Raw genomic sequence first — 15,907 nt, 5'->3', positions numbered from 1 at the left:
ACAGAGTGAAGTAAGTCAGAAAGAGAAAAACAAATATCGTATATTAACGCATATATGTGGAATCTAGAAAAATGGTACAGATGAACTGGTTTGCAAGGCAGAAATAGAGACACAGATGTAGAGAACAAACATATGGACACCAAGGGGGGAAAGCGGGGTTGGGGGGTGTGCGGGTGGTGGTGGGATGAATTGGGAGATTGGGATTGACCTGCATACAACTAATATGTATTAAATAGATAACTAATAAGAACCTGCTGTATTAAAAAATAAAATAAAATTCAAAAAAAAATTTAAAAATCCATTCATCTGTCAACATCCATCAGTAGACTTTTAGGTTGTTTCCACACCTTGGCCACTGAGAATAGTGCTGTACTGGACATTAGTGTGCTAATATCACTTCCAGATCCTGATTTCAATTCTTTTGGATAAACACCCAAAAGTAGGATTGCTCGATCATATGATAAATATATTTTTAATTTTTTGAGGAACCTCCATACTGTTTTACACACTGGCTGCGCCCACACTATACAAGGGTTCCATTTTCTCCACATCCTCACCACACTTGTCTTTGGCTTTTTTGATAATAGCCATCCTAACAGGTATGAGGTGATACCTCATTGTGGTTTTGATTTTCATTACCCAAATTATTAGTGATGTTGACCACCTTTAATATACCTGTTAGCCATTTGTATGTTGTCTTTGGAGAAGTGTCTATTCAACTCTCTAGCCCATTTTTTAACTGGGTTATTTTTTTTCTTGCTATTGAGTTGTTGGAGTTCCTTATGTATTTTGTTTTTTGTTTTTTTTGCGGTATGCGGGCCTCCCACTGTTGTGGCCTCTCCCGTTGCGGAGCACAGGCTCCGGACGCGCAGGTCCAGTGGCCATGGCTCACGGGCCCAGCCGCTCTGCGGCATGTGGGATCCTCCCGGACCGGGGCACGAACCCGTGTCCCCTGCATCGGCAGGCGGACTCTCAACCACTGCGCCACCAGGGAAGCCCCCTTATGTATTTTGGAAATCAACCTCTTATCTGATACACGGTTTGCAAATATTTTCTCCCATTTTGTAGGTTGCCTTTTCACTCTGCTGATTGTTTCCTTTGCTGTGCAAAAAACTTTTAGTTTGATGTAGTCCCAGTTGTCTATTTTTGCTTTTGGTGCCTGGGCTTTTGCTGTCATTATCTGTGAAGTCATTGCTAAGACCAATGTCATGAACCTTTTCCCCTATGTTTTCTTGGAATTTTAGAGTTTCAGGTCTTGTGTTCAAGTCTTCAATCCATTTTGAGTTGATTTTTGTGGATAGTCTAATCATATATTTCATTCTTTTGCATGTGGATATACACAGTTTTCCCAATACCATTTATTGAAGAGACTGCCCTTTCCCCATTGTGTATTCTTGGCACCGTTGTCAAAGATCAGTTGATCATGTATGTGTGGATTTTTTTCTGGACTCTCTTCTGTTCCATTGGTCTATATGTCTGTCTTTATGCCAGTACCATACTGTTTTAATTATATTAATTTTAATTAAATGTAGTGTAATGTAATATATTTTAAAATCAGCAAGTGTGACGCCTCTAGCTTTGTTGTTCTTTCTCAAGACTGTTTTGGCTATTTAGGGTTTTTTGTAATTGCAAATGAATTTTATAATTTTTTCTTCTATTTCAGTAAAAAACACCACTGGGATTTTGATAGGGATTGCGTTGAATTTGTATATCACTTTTGGTATAATAGTATGGGCATTTTAACAATGTTAAGCCTTTCATGAACAGAGGATGTCTTTCCATTGTGTCTTCTTTAATTTCCTTCATCAGTGTTTTGTGGTTTTCAGTGTACAAGTCTTTCTCTGAGGGACTAAGTGACCAAACAGAAAAGCTACCAGGAGGAGATCAAGGCTCCTCCATGATTTTCCAACTCTGTGTCCCTACCTTGATTGGGGGAATCACATTTAAAGGCAAGAAATTCCACCCCCAACCCCCAACCCCCAACCCTGCCAAGTCAGAAGCGTTTGTCAGGCTTGAAGGCGAGAATTGGGCCATGTTCTCCCAGGAGGCAAAGGTTTCAAAAAAGTTTAAAAGTCAACACAAAATAATATATTCCTTTTCCTTCAGATGTACCTTTACACCTCCTAGCAATGTCTGGAATGGAAAGGGCCCTTGGCTGTTCCCAGCATCCCTGGCCATCTTCCTCCCTTCTGTGGCACTCTCCTTTCTCTTCCAGCAGCTAGATCCAAGGCAAGGGACTTGGCTCAAAGAAGTCCAGGATGGGCAGCCAGTGCCAGTTCAGCTATAGGGCATCCAGGTGAGAGTCTAGTTTGTTCTGAATTTGGGTTTGGAGCCAACAAATGACCAAGTATTAATCTGCCACCACTGTGCAGTCATGTATTTCCCTCAGGAAACTGGAGGGGCAGGGAAATTGCAGTCTGGGCCATGGTTAAGGTAAACCAGGATCCTTGATTCTACCCACTGCTGTTTTCCAGAGACCAAGGGAATGAAGAGCTCCATATAGTTCACAAATGGCAAAGCAAGATATGATTACTACAGGGCCTGTGCTCTCTCCAGGAAGTTCTTTCTGTGACATTAGGTTGGGCCAGGAGACCTTGGGAGAAACTCTTCTGCTGGGGTTTGAGAGGGGAGTAGAATCTCCTTCCTTACATGTGGATCTATTTTTCTGAAAAAGGGAGAAAGAGTGTGAAGGTAGACAAAAGCTCACTGTTTCTTTGAATGATATCTTAAAGTGATTAAGTGAGATAATGGATCTATTAGTCAATAATTGGAACTCAATTGATGGTAGCTAACTTAGCAGTATACTAATAAACTATGATTACTATCATTCTTGGTCTCCAAGACTGAAATATGACATTTGAATAATGACTAGATCAAGGGGCACCTCTTCTATTTCTGCTCAAATATTTTATCTTATTCTGGAAAATCAAGAAAAGAAGAGATTTGGAGTCAGGATTCAAATGGTCCCCCAACGCTTCAAAATGTAATGAAAACGGTGCTATCTTCTTGTTTCCTTGGGACTCCCTGAGTTTCTACTTCCTAAGTGTCTTTACGGAGGAAAATCCTTACCCAAGACATCTAACTGCTGCTTCTCCTTCTTCTGACATCTGAGAAGCCACCTGTGGCAGATCCTAATGGGTGCCTACCCAACAGCCAGCCCCCATCTCCTAGATTACAGATTCCTGATTATACCTAGTAGAAGAAAGCAGTTTGCTCAGGAAGACTCCCCAGTTTCAGGGGATGAACAATGATTAGTCTAAACCAACATGGTAAACCATTCCCCTTTATCACAGATTGGTTCAGAGGTGTGCATTTTACCAAATTCTGGCCAATGGCATCTGAAAAGATGTTTGTTGGCACTTCTGCAAAGTTGGAGAGAGATGTATGTGAGATAAACTTCCTTCTTTCCTATGCTGGCTTTGCATGTGAAGACATAATGCTTAGTTAGAGCAATAGCTGCCATCGTAGCACCACAATAAGACCAAGAAAATAACTGAAAAGCTGAATCCAAGGCCTGACACAATTAAGCTAAAGAACTAACCCTGAATTATCTACCTCAAGGCTTATTACCATGTGAGAGAAAAATAAATCCTATTCTTTAAACCCTTTGTAGGCACATGTTCTGTAATTTGCAACCAAAAACCATTGTAACAAATATATCACCATGTCACAAACTTACCCCGAAATTCCCTTGGAGGGGTGGCAAGAAAATCCCATTGAAGGAACAGCTGGAGTAAGGGCAGTAACTGGTGTTAAGGAGTTGAAGGATGCTTCGCCGGCATTGTCGATAGTTTCCAGTGCCACGGATTTCAACTTCAGCGAATGGAAGAAATGGAAAAGTCGCCTCAAATCTCCTGGTGCAGGGAGCCTCATAAAGGTCACTCATGTTCATTTTCCTCCGGTATCCAGAGTGAAAGCATGGGTCACGGATGGTTCCATTTGTACCCTGAATAGAAAAATCACTTGAAGGCATCATGTGCAAATGCTTTGAGTACAAAAGCACCAGTCTGACTTCAATAATGTGTAGCAATTGAAAAACAGCCAGGCACTCAGCACTGGCATCAATATGCTCCTGTTCTGCCTTTTTTACCCTTGGGTAACAGTCATATTTATATAACAGGCACCAGAAGTGGTATCAGATGTAAATGCACTTTTGCTATTCATAGAAAGCTAATATAGTTGAAGCTGGGCCCAGAAATTCCATTAGTTTGGAATGGCCCCTAGCGCTTAGTACTAATCGCGTAGGTCAGAAGCAGATTCACAAGGAAAACTCTCAAGGCTCTCAAAATTCCGAGCCTAGGGTAGTTCTCTGGGGGTCTGCCTATATCCCTGGCCCTACCTCCAAGCCAAAAAGCAAAAGCTTCAAGAGCTGGAAGTGCCTTAGATCATTTAAGGCAGGAGTATCAAAATGATTTTCAACCCACAACCCAGTATGTTCAAGAGAAGTAAAGGGGCTGCTGTGGATGAGAGGCTTAGTGGAAACTTAGGGCTCACTAGGCATCTCTCAGCAGCCCCTCCTCCCATGGCAGTCATCTTATTGATAGTTTTTCTGAGAACCAGAGAGCGAGATTTGGAGGAAAGCAGAGAACTGTTCTCCTTTCAGTAGAGACAGGGAACAGCTGGATTTGACATCCTTGCTCTGTGTTTGTCAGGATGTGCTGGTACTTGCATGATTTTGAGTATGTTTAACTTTTCTCGCCTTCAAAACGCAAAAAGTGTCCGGGGACAAGATTTGAAGTGTTGATCAATAAACTCTGCATTTTCCCTGAAGTTTTTTTGCCCCTCCTCTCCAGGTTGTTTCTAATAGCCTTGTTTTCTGCAGTTCGTAGGAAATGGAGATTGCAAAGTGGGAAAGAGCTTAAAAACTGTGTGCGCATGCACACGCACACACACATACACACACTACTGTAGCATGTACTTTTCACTGTCAGCCCCACAGGGGTGAGAAATTATTTCCAAAGAAAGGATTTGAGTCATGTCCTTGGAGACAGTGCAGTAAACAAACATAGGAGGTGGTGTCTGGATGGGAAAATTCACAGGGGTTGACCAGATGTAGTTAGATATCCTGCCTGAAAAGGTTTGCAAAGTACAGTAACCAACTCAGACCAGTTACTGAAATAGAAAGAGAAAACAAGGACGCGGGGGCTGGTGGCCCAGTTGTGGGGAGGGCGGTCTGGATTCAGTTACACTCGCCTGAAGGTCCTTGGACAGTTTCTGCAAGAGGGCTTGATCCTTCCCATAGCACAAGAAGCTGTGTGTGTATACATCGTAGTTCTTGCCATAGAGGCGAAAGCGCAGAGTGTTGTTAGAAGACTCAGTCGTTTCGTTTCGGGGCACAAAAGTGATTTGCGTAGAGGCTCCCCCAAGGTCTAAAGCTCCATAGGTTTCCTGAGTATCGCCTTCACTTGGTTTCAGGTTAAACCAACTCAATTTCTGAAAGACAGTACAGTCACCAGTGGTAGAAGGATCTGGACATCCCCCTTTTCATGCTATTTCTTAGACTCAGGGACTTCCTAAGGCAAAGGAGCAGGAGGATAAGGGTGAAATAAAGCTCACCAGAGGTTCCTGAGTCTGCATCAGATCAACAGCAAGAAAACAGGGGCTTCAAAGACATAGCTCAGACTGCAGCAACATAGGAGCAGTTTACAAACACGAGATCTGGAGCCAGAAAGACTCAAGTTCAAATCCCTACTCATTGGCTTATTAGCCATGTGACCTTGGGCAGAATAATTGCCTCCTCTAGGCCTCGATTTGAGGCTCTAAAATGAGAGAACACCTCATATGGTTATTCTGAAGATTAAGTCAAACAGTACATGAAGAGTGCTTTGCATAGCACAAGACACATGGCACTAGGCAAATATTAGCTATCTTTATTTTTAATGATAGATTAAAAATTTTTTTTCTGTATCTCTGTATATGACTTCCTTATTCTCCAATAGTGTGACTTCTTGTGAGAGAATTATACCTCTGGTGACCCCTGCAAATGTGAGGGTAAATTAATTTGTTCATTTATCCATCATTCATTCTGTCTAGTGATCCAAGTACTGCCTGAGATATCAATGGCATTGACCCACAGGGAGCCACCTCCATGGATGCTGTGAGACAATCACCTGAGTGAATCTGCCCAGCAGATAGTTGATAGTAATCCAGCCATAGGCACCTTCCTCTTGGCCAGTGATGATTCTGGCACCCTGGAAGTCAAAGGGGTAGCTGCTGATGCTGTTTGCCACCGCAGCCAGGATCTTGTCTGCCAACTGTTCATTTTCCATCCTGCACAAAGAGCTGAGGTTACTGGTTTTGTTTGAATAACTATGACTACCCATTGCAGCCAGAGCTTCCAGCCAGTTCCCCTAGGAAGTGAACCATAAACTCACTGCAATAAATAGAAGGATGGAGATCCCCACACATGGTTGTGTGGGAGGAGCCCTTCTTTGGGGAGGAGCATAACTACTCTTTTGGCACCTCTTCTCCAAATCCAGATCCTTCCAATCCCTACGTAGGTTGGTCCTCTTAAAATACCATTTTCATTGTTGTTCCCTGGCTCCAAGAAATTATCAGAGTAATTTTAATTGCTGTGGTGGTGGTAGCTGGATATTGTTTGATCACCAAGCCTAGAGCTGATGTGTGCTACATTAGCCATTGCCAGTGGCTTCAAGCTGCTTACGTAGCCTCAAGGCTCTGCTTGAAGTTTTTAATTCGGGCTCTAGTAGATACCAAGTGGAAAACGTCCTGGGACAGATACCCAACCTCAGTTGGTGCCAGAGTGGGGTAAAAAATCTTTCTCATATTCTGCCTTGGTTTTTGGGTCTGAGACCTTGAGATCTAAAGAAGAAATCTTCCAGGGTTGTCACAATGACGATGGAATACAATTGCTTCCAAGATCTAGGCAACATAATACTGAGAGTCTCTGGGTCAGAAAATGCTGCCTTCCAACTGGCATTAGACCCCAGTAATCTCTCATTTGAATGGCTTCCTTACCCTACCAACTGGCCTCCTTATCCCTAGTTTTCCTTTCCTCCAATCCACCTCTCTACCAGTGGCACCAGTTGTGTAACATCCTTTAATGGCTTCCCATTGTTTCCCAGATAAACTCCAAACTCCCTAGCATGGCCCACAAGGCACTTTGTGATCCGAATCTTGCCTTCTCAGAATCCTGGCTCTACCACTTGCCAGGTGTGTGACCTTTGGTGAGTTACTTAACAGCTGTACACCACAGCTTCCTTAATCTGGTTAATAATAGTTAATAATACCTGTTACTCCATAGAGTTACAGTGATTTAAATTAAAGCACAGTGCTAAGAACATAGTAAGGGCCCAACAAATACAAGCTGCTACCATCACCATTGTCATTATTAGTATTAACTCTATGTACCCTACGTTCTATCTTTGCAGAACTATCTATAGTCCTCTGAACATGCCCTGGTCTCTCACATATCACTCCTTTGCGCATCTATTAGAACACAAGATCCAGGAAAGCAGGGACTTATGCCTGACACGTAACAGGTGCCAAATAAACATAGGTTATGGAACGCATGATGTCTGCTCTGCCTGTAATGCCTTTCCCCCTCCCCCCACAAGTCCTTCATGATTTGGCTCATGTATCCCCTCCTCTGGTGAGTCTTCTTGACCTCCTCCCATTCTTGGCAGGGACAAGTGTTCTCCCATAGCAGCTCTGAGCACTCCTCTATCAAAGAATTGGTCGCCCTGTATCAAAACTCTGATCTTGGAAGATGAGTCACCTACTTCCATGTCCTGGGACAGAGCAGGCAGTCAGTACAAACTGAATGAATGAATGAACAAACAAATGAACAAATAATGCCCACAGATACTGAGTGGTGACCAGTAAAGATGTGCTACTTGTGATGATTTGTGTCTCAGGATGTCTGCAAGTCTCCTCTGGCCTTCCTCCTCCCAGATGTGGAATTGCTAAATCTGTAGCCCCAAATCCCAGAGCATAAAGGCTCAATCTTCCTCCCTTTGTGCCATCACTCCCTTGAATTCCCTGTGGGGAGATGAGCAAGAGGCCTTTTATTTTTTTTTACATACTTAAACTCCCATCATTATGCAAACTAAGAGTTTGGGAATTTTACCCACTGACTGAGATTTTCTTTCTTAGGTGTGGACATTTAGCATGTCTAGAATTGGGTTGTTAGAGAAGTGCGGCATTCGCCCATAACTCAGAGGCTCTAGCAGCTGCCAAACCTCTCTCCCTGCTGCTCTCAGTCCCTACAGGCTGCTATACCTGAGCAACCGCATGCCTGCTGTGGCTCCCAAGTAAACAGGTGTCTCTGTGTGCTGGGATGTTGGAATCACTTTCCTGGCTCTTTCCATGCACGCAGTCAGATAAATGTCTATTTCACTTAATTTTTGAGCAAATTCTGAGATTCCAGGACCTAGAGAAAAATGTAGAAGCAGATGAAAATTGTTTTTAAAAGTAAAGGACATATCTTCACATTATTAGAGAAAATACTGATGTTTTCTGAGAAAATGCAAGGAGACAATTTCTTTTTGTGATATCTGTTAAGTTTTTGTACTTAGAGGGTAACTCACTGAATCTAGCCTCGGTAGGATTTATTTTCAGACCTCAAGCCGGGTCTGTCTGCTGTTCAGTAACCTTGCTACTGGATGGCGCAATTTTCACATTCAATTGCATGCATAACCTTCCTAAAACCAGGCTCTCTCAGACTTAAATGGGGATCTTATAGATAACTACTCTATATAGCTGCTTTATGACGTTTCTTCCACAAAGTTGTAATTAACAACACTAATTCCTAGAAGATGGGAAAGACAAAAGGTAACAGAAAAAAATTAAAATATGTACCAGGCACATGGGCTTTTACTGAAAAGACAGGAACAGTTACTAACTAACCCTAAAATTTCTGAAGCAATGTTTCTTCCTTTGTTAGAAGAAACATGCATAGAACCCATGCCTCCTCAGCAGTTTTTCCACTCTGATACCCTGTCTGCCTAGTAAAACTATCCAGTTTTAGAGCTATTTTAACTGCTGCTGTGGAGAGGATTAGAGCCAAGATGCTTTACGCTTTTTGAAGTTATTTACCAGTTAACAATTTTGGCTCACTTTAAGCTAAACATCTATATTTTCAGTGCTTTATAGTGAGGATTTGCTTTAACAATAAGTAACTAGATATCTGATCCATATCTCATTCACCAAATTTTAAATAGCCTGTTTACTTAACTGTAATGAGAAAATCAGCTCCAAGTTATCAGCTAAGTGTTTTGACTCAAAAAGTCTGGCCTTCAATAACTGGTAGCTTTCAACTCACCTTTCTATTTAAATATTTGATTAGAGAACTCTAGCTTTTGAGAAGGGAAAATTACTGCATTTATTAGGCCAAACACGCATGGGGATATGTGTCTCAGGAGACAGCTGCTAGGTTAACACAACAACAACACGTGGAAGAAGAAATGGAAGGCAGTGAATTATTAAATAGAAGTCAATAAAATGAGGGTTTTGGGTTTTAAGAAATGTTTGAAGGACTACCTCAGAACTGATGGGGCCAAATTCTGAGGCCATAAGGCTAGTGGGTAGAACGACTTGCTCTCTTGGAAACATATCCTATCTACAGCTTTCTTGATAAACTATGAAAATTAGTGGGCCCCACAGGCCACCAAACTAAAAGTCATTATCTTCTGGGGCCTAGGTTACCTGTCTGACCAAAACTGAACAGTGAGTCAGGCCAAGAGAGATAAAGGTCAGAAAGGTGACGGTGCGGTGTGGTAACATTCGGTGCGGGCGGGAGTGTTGGGTGGGAGGGAGTGGGAAGGGCTGTTGTCCACAACCCTAACTTGTCTTGTAACCTTAAAAGAAAACTAACCAGGAAAATACTCAATATGCAATGCAGTGACTCAGAGTAGCAGGAAGCCTGCAGTGCAACTTGGAGGCCTAGATTCTTGTCCTGGTTCTCTTCCTCCTTGCCAGTCACTAGTCTTTCAGGGTTTTGCTTCCTTTTCTATAAAACAAGACTTCAGTGATCCACAAGGTCCTTTTCGCAGCTCTAAGGGTCTACGATTTGCCTGCCTATACAGAAGCTAAAGGCTTTTGAAAATTCCTTCCAAGCCATAGGTTAGAGGACAAAGATTAAGAGCAGCAATCCTCTGGATCCACCAGCCTCAACATCACCTGGGTGCTTGTTAGAAGTGCAAATTCTCAGACCTCATCCCAGACCTACTGAACCAGAAACTCGGGGGCGGGAGCGAGCACCCGTGCTTTAACACACCCTCCAGGTGGTTCTGATGCAGGTTCAAATTTGAGAACCACTGGCTAACACGTGGGTTTAAAGTTGGGCAGATCTTTGCACAGCAAAGGAAACCACTGACAAAACGAAAAGACAACCTACTGAATAGGAGAAAATATTTGCTAATCATATGACCGATAAGGGTTTAGTTAAATTTGGGCAGATTTCAGTTCGAGCCCCAGTTCCATCACTTACTAGCTCAAGTAACCTTAAACAAGTGCCATAACTTCTTTCAACCTCAGTGCCCTCATTTTTAAAAAATGGGAATAATAATACATTCCTTAAAGGGAGATTGTGAGGATGAAATAACACATTTTCAGTACTAAGTGCATGGCACATAGAATTGTTTTGTTGATGGGAGTTACTATTACCCAATTATTTGAAAGTTTATCTTTCAAGGGCTTCATCATTAAAGGACTGATTTCAGTAACGTTGTCATAATGATAATAAAACAGCAATTATTTATAAAATAGCAACAATAGCAGCTCTGCTGTGTTCTCACTTGACTTCCCTTTTTCTCGTGTGTTTGTTTCACTTCCCACATGCCTCACATGCTCTCATGCCCACTGTCTCCCGGTCCCTTTTTCTTCATCTTACCTTTTACTTTGCACTCTTCTATCTGAGTCACCACCCCTGTGTCATTCTCCTTTTCTGCTGGCCACTTATAGATGTACAAATTCGTATGAGAAGAGCCCGCATCCAGCACAATCCCAAACTGAGGGCAAAACAAACCAAGAACTTATCAGCATTACATCATTCTTCTCCATATTCAGCTTGCAACAGAAAGGAGACAAAGACATGGGTTTTCAAAAACACAGAGGAGAAAGTATATTAATTCATAGTGGGGGTAGGTTGGGGTGGAGTGAGTGCCTGGAGTTGTGCTGATCATAAGATCTACCAGGACACCAATCCCTCTAGAACTATGGCTCTCAGTGCTGGCTGCACATTAGAAATATCCAGGCCTTAGCCAAGGTAGGGCCCAAGCACCCACATTATTAGAAGCTTCTCAGGTGAGTCTAAATTGCAGCCAAGATTCAGAACTATATACTGAAGTAGCCGAGACAATATAGAGGGAGTAGAAAGCCATCAATCTAGCAGTTCCCAAACCTGTATGCACATTGGAATCATATTAGAATCATCTGAAGAGCTTCAAAGGCTACTGATGCTGATGTCTGACCCCCAGATTTGTGATTTAATTGGCCTGCTATGTGGTCTGTACTCTGGAAAAGAGACATGGAACATACTAAATGTGCTTGTTTTTAATTACAAATATAACTATAAATTGTATTCAATAAATTTTAAAAGATTTGTACTTTAACTTCATGCTTTTGGCTCTTAAGCATAGAAGGCAATGAAATGAAGAATAAAGTAAGAAAGAAGGTGGAGGAGGAAAGGTAAAAAGACAATATGAGCAAGAACTAGGTGGTCAGAAGAGAAAGGAGAAGAACGAAGTCACCACATCACACTTCACGAGGGCATGACATGCACCAGGCAAGTGCTGTGAGGAGTATTTTATAAGAATTATCTGACTTAACTGCTAGACCAGTACTATAAGGTACATACTGTTTTCATCCCCGCTATACAGATGAGAAACTAAAGTACAAAGAGGTTAAGTAATTTAGTCAAGATACAAAGTGATTAGGTGACGGAGCCTGGTTTTCGATCAGAGTCAGACCTTTAAGTGGGGCACCAATTTGAAAACTACTGTCTGGACCTTGTTCCTCTGTTCCTCTGTATAAGGAGCACGGGGTCTTGGGTCTGACTCTGATCCAAATCCAGGCTCCGTCACCTAATCACTTTGCCCAAAGCAAGCATGCGGGCCCTTTTCTTTATGGGGGCATAATGCTGATTACCACAGGGAAGCCCCACTGTGCAGACGGAGGCAGAGAATACTGCAGATGTTATGGAAGGTCAAGGATGCTCACACAGCAGCCCAGTGATACTCCCTGGGGTGAAATGGAAGAAAACTTGACACCTCAACAAGCTCTACGTTTAGCTATCCGCAGTGGTCCAGGGAGTTGAATTCTAATTCTTGTCTTCTTTTCTCCCTGGAGTTTTTAGGTTCTTCCCAGGTGATAAGACAATATGAGGGGATAGATGTAAAACAACTGCTGACTTAAGCATTATCAAGTGGCAGATCACGCTGTGAGGGCCACAGCTCAGATGAGCAGCAAGGAAGGAAGCTGCACAGACTCCTCAGCAACTAGGCTTGCAGTGAGATCAAACCAAGAACCGGCTTAGGCGGTGACCTTTGTGAGCAGACAGGGGTCTAACTGAGGTCTGGGGCCTTTGAACCCGTGGGAAACCTCTCAGGGTGGAGCAAAAGCCTCAGGGGTTACAAGGCAGAAAATCCTGCTGTTCCCTAGCAGGGTCCCTGAATTCTTCCTGTCAGAAGATGTTCTAACCACAGAAGTAGATGATAAAAGATAGCGAGGCAGCAGCAGCAAGCAGCCTTTATCTGGAATCAGGATGTTCTATTCTGTCTACTATGTTGACATGAAAGATACTCTTCCAGTAGAGCAAAGGAACCAGCCTTGCTCCTATCAGCCTGTTTCTCTAAGGCCTTACACAGTGAGGTGGTTGAGAAAGGAAAACTTTTACTACATTTCATTTGGCAAGTGCTTGAGAAGGGTGGGTAGAGCACTGACACAGGAATTGAGGGCATTTCCTGCTGCATACAGCAGCCTGGAATGCTAACCTGTTGAACTGGAACAAATGTTTTTTGTCTTCCAAATGGATTGCAGAATAAAAATTTGGCATCGCTTGCTGCTTTTAGGGAAATATAAAGCTTGATTGTCTGAAAATTCTCAGTTTGAACATTCGGGGAGTTTGTCTTTCATTGTCACAAAGCTAACAAGCATATTCACTTGTTTTTTCATAGCTGGCCCATTTTAGAGTTAGAAGTTCATTTCATCCAATCCTCTTATTTTATAGTAGAAAACTGTGTCCAGAGCAGTTTGACTTGCTGAATGGGTAGTAAAGATAGTCATACCTCACCTGATCCATCTAGAGCCCCAGGAGCCACCAGCTTTTGCTCTCTTTCCCTACATAAGCATTTTCCAAAGCATGTTCCAGAGAGCACTAAGCCTGCAAGGACCTGAGTGAAGAAAGTTTCCCAGAAGTCTGGGGAACGCTGCATGCTCTCTCCCCATCCTGGGCTCACGAACCCACTGGGTAGTGACTGCTTCAGAGAAGTCTGACAGTGGAGAAACCCGCTTAACCTAGTTTAAACCAGCATCCCCCAGACTCAGTGACAACAGAATCCTGTTTTAAATAAAAATTCCATCCTATAGAAATGTTTTGTGAAATGCTGTGCCTTGTCATGCTATTACTCGTACCCAATGTTTCTCTGTAGCTCAAATTTAAAACATTTCTAAAAGCCCCTATAAGTATGTCCTTCACACCAAAGAAAAATCAAAGATTTCAGTAGTGAGGAAGAGATCTGACATCCCCTTAATATTATTATTTCAATATGACTTTCTCTTTTAAGAGTACTATAATTTTATTCAGTAACATCTAGAAAATGAAAGGAAAAGGAAAAAAAAGACATTTAAGATTTCACCAACTAGCCCCAGTGTTCATTTACAGCACTATTTACAACAGCCAGGTCATGGAAGCAACCTAAATGTCCATCGACAGATGAATGGATAAGGAAGATGTGGTACATATATACAATGGAATATTACTCAGCCATAAAAAGGAACGAAATTGGGTCATTTGTAGAGACGTGGATGAACCTGTCATACAGAGTGAAGTCAGTCAGAAAGAGAAAAACCAATATCATATATTAAAACACATATACGTGGAATCTAAAAAAGTGGTACAGATGAACCAATTTGCAAGGCAGAAAAAGAGACACACATGTAGAGAACAAACGTATGGACACCAAGCAGGGAAGGGGGGGATGAATTGGGGGATTGGGATTGACATATATACACTAATATGTATAAAATAGATAACTAATGAGAGCCTGCTGTATAACACAAGGAACTCCACTGTACAGGAGAAACTAACACAACATTGTAAAACAACTATACCCCAATAAAAAAAATAAAATTAAGGAAAAAAAAGATTTCACCAACTAGACATCACTGTTCTTTTTATTTATTTCCTTCTGGTCTTTTTTAATGCATGGTAATTTTTATATAGTTGCAATCATACTGTGTATAAACTTCATCTTAAGCTAGTTTTTGATCATACACATGATTTTATCAACCATAACTGATCTTCATGAGCTATGCTGAGTGAGCAGAAGCATTGGTCTAGAAAGAGGGTCAACAGAAATGACCTTGCTTGGTTCATGAGACACCAGTGTGCCTTGGTGAAGATCTGGAGATGTGGGTAGCAACAGAGCCTGAGCTCAGGGAGACTGGAGGCCATGTGGAAGTGGGGCAGATCCTGTCTTTGGATGGAAATAATTCTACCTGTGCAAATGTCACAGGTCCAGGCTTCTGAGTAAGTCTCCTTCAATGTGAAAAGAAAGAGAAAATTGGAACAGTAGATGACGTACTTCTACTCCTGACTCAGCAGAAGTGGGATGTTCAACCCTCTCCTCATTCAGAAAACACCCACCCTCACACTAGCGTACTCTCAGTTCCCCACTGGCCACGAGGTTTCTATTCCAGAGACTTTGCCCAGAGAGCCCTTCACCTGAGATCCCAGCCTTCCCTGACCTTCTCAGATCTGAGTCTACCCTCCTAATCCATGTCTCAGACAACCTGTATTTTCCCTCTAAAGACAACACTTGCCACAATGTGTAATTACATATTTACGTGGCTATTTGATTAATGTCTGTCTTCCCTATTAGATCCTAAGCTATATTAGGGCAGGTCTGTGTTGCATACTATGGTATATCCAGCATCCACAATGGTAGATCCTATTATATATTAGGTACAAAGAAGGAATTCAACAGACAACTGTTGCTCAAAACACATGAATGAATAAGGGGAGTTAGAACTATATAGTCCCTAACCTCCTTCCAGTCCTAAAAGATGTTAATACACACAGTCTAATATAAAGTAGTGCCATGGGGCTGAGTTCCACCCCTTCCCCGCAACAAAAACCCCAGAAGCCAGGTAACATGGGCAACGGTGTGAATTAACTTCTTTTGGTCTCTTCAGACATACTGGTCTTTTAGAATCTTTCTTAAAAGTCCCTGTAGCTTTTTTTTTTAAATCATATTTATACACATCAGTGTATACACGTCAATCCCAATCACCCAATTCATCACACCACCATCCCCACAGCCCCGCGGCGACTTTCCCCGCTTGGTGTCCATGCATTTGTTCTCTACATCTGTGTCTCAACTTCTGCCCTGCAAACTAGTTCATCTGTACCACTTTTCTAGGTTCCACATACATGTGTTAATATACGATAATTGTTTTGCTCTTTCTGACTTACTTCACTCTCTAGGACAGTCTCTAGATCCATCCACGTCTCACCAAAAGACCCAATTTCATGCCTTTTTATGGCTGAGTAGTATTCCATTGTATATATGTACCACAACTTCTTTATCCATTCGTCTGTCGATGGGCATTTAGGTTGCTTCCATGACCTGGCTATTGTAAATAGTGCTGCAATGAACATTGGGGTGCATGTGTCTTTTTGAATTATGGTTTTCTCTGGGTATATGCCCAGTAGTGGGATTGCTGG

At 42.2% G+C, this 15,907-nt stretch overlaps 1 protein-coding gene across 7 annotated transcripts in view; it reads right to left on the bottom strand.

Moving 5' to 3' along the window:
* The window catches only part of ENTPD1 (ectonucleoside triphosphate diphosphohydrolase 1), a 128,441-nt gene that overhangs the window by 12,118 nt on the left and 100,416 nt on the right, over positions 1–15,907 (bottom strand). For all 7 annotated transcript variants that reach the window (XM_024121623.2, XM_055081305.1, XM_007118068.3 and 4 more), the window contains 5 exons: positions 10,853–10,970; positions 8,242–8,392; positions 6,111–6,270; positions 5,194–5,433; positions 3,680–3,946 (listed from right to left, as the gene is read on the bottom strand). In XM_024121623.2, coding sequence (XP_023977391.1) covers positions 3,680–3,946; positions 5,194–5,433; positions 6,111–6,270; positions 8,242–8,330 — 756 coding nt within the window. In that variant the 5' untranslated portion in view covers positions 8,331–8,392; positions 10,853–10,970. The remainder of the gene's footprint in view (positions 1–3,679; positions 3,947–5,193; positions 5,434–6,110; positions 6,271–8,241; positions 8,393–10,852; positions 10,971–15,907) is intronic.

This window comes from Physeter macrocephalus, chromosome 20, assembly GCF_002837175.3.
Source record: "Physeter macrocephalus isolate SW-GA chromosome 20, ASM283717v5, whole genome shotgun sequence".
NCBI lineage: Eukaryota > Metazoa > Chordata > Mammalia > Artiodactyla > Physeteridae > Physeter > Physeter macrocephalus.
This window is presented reverse-complemented; position numbering and strand designations above follow the sequence as displayed.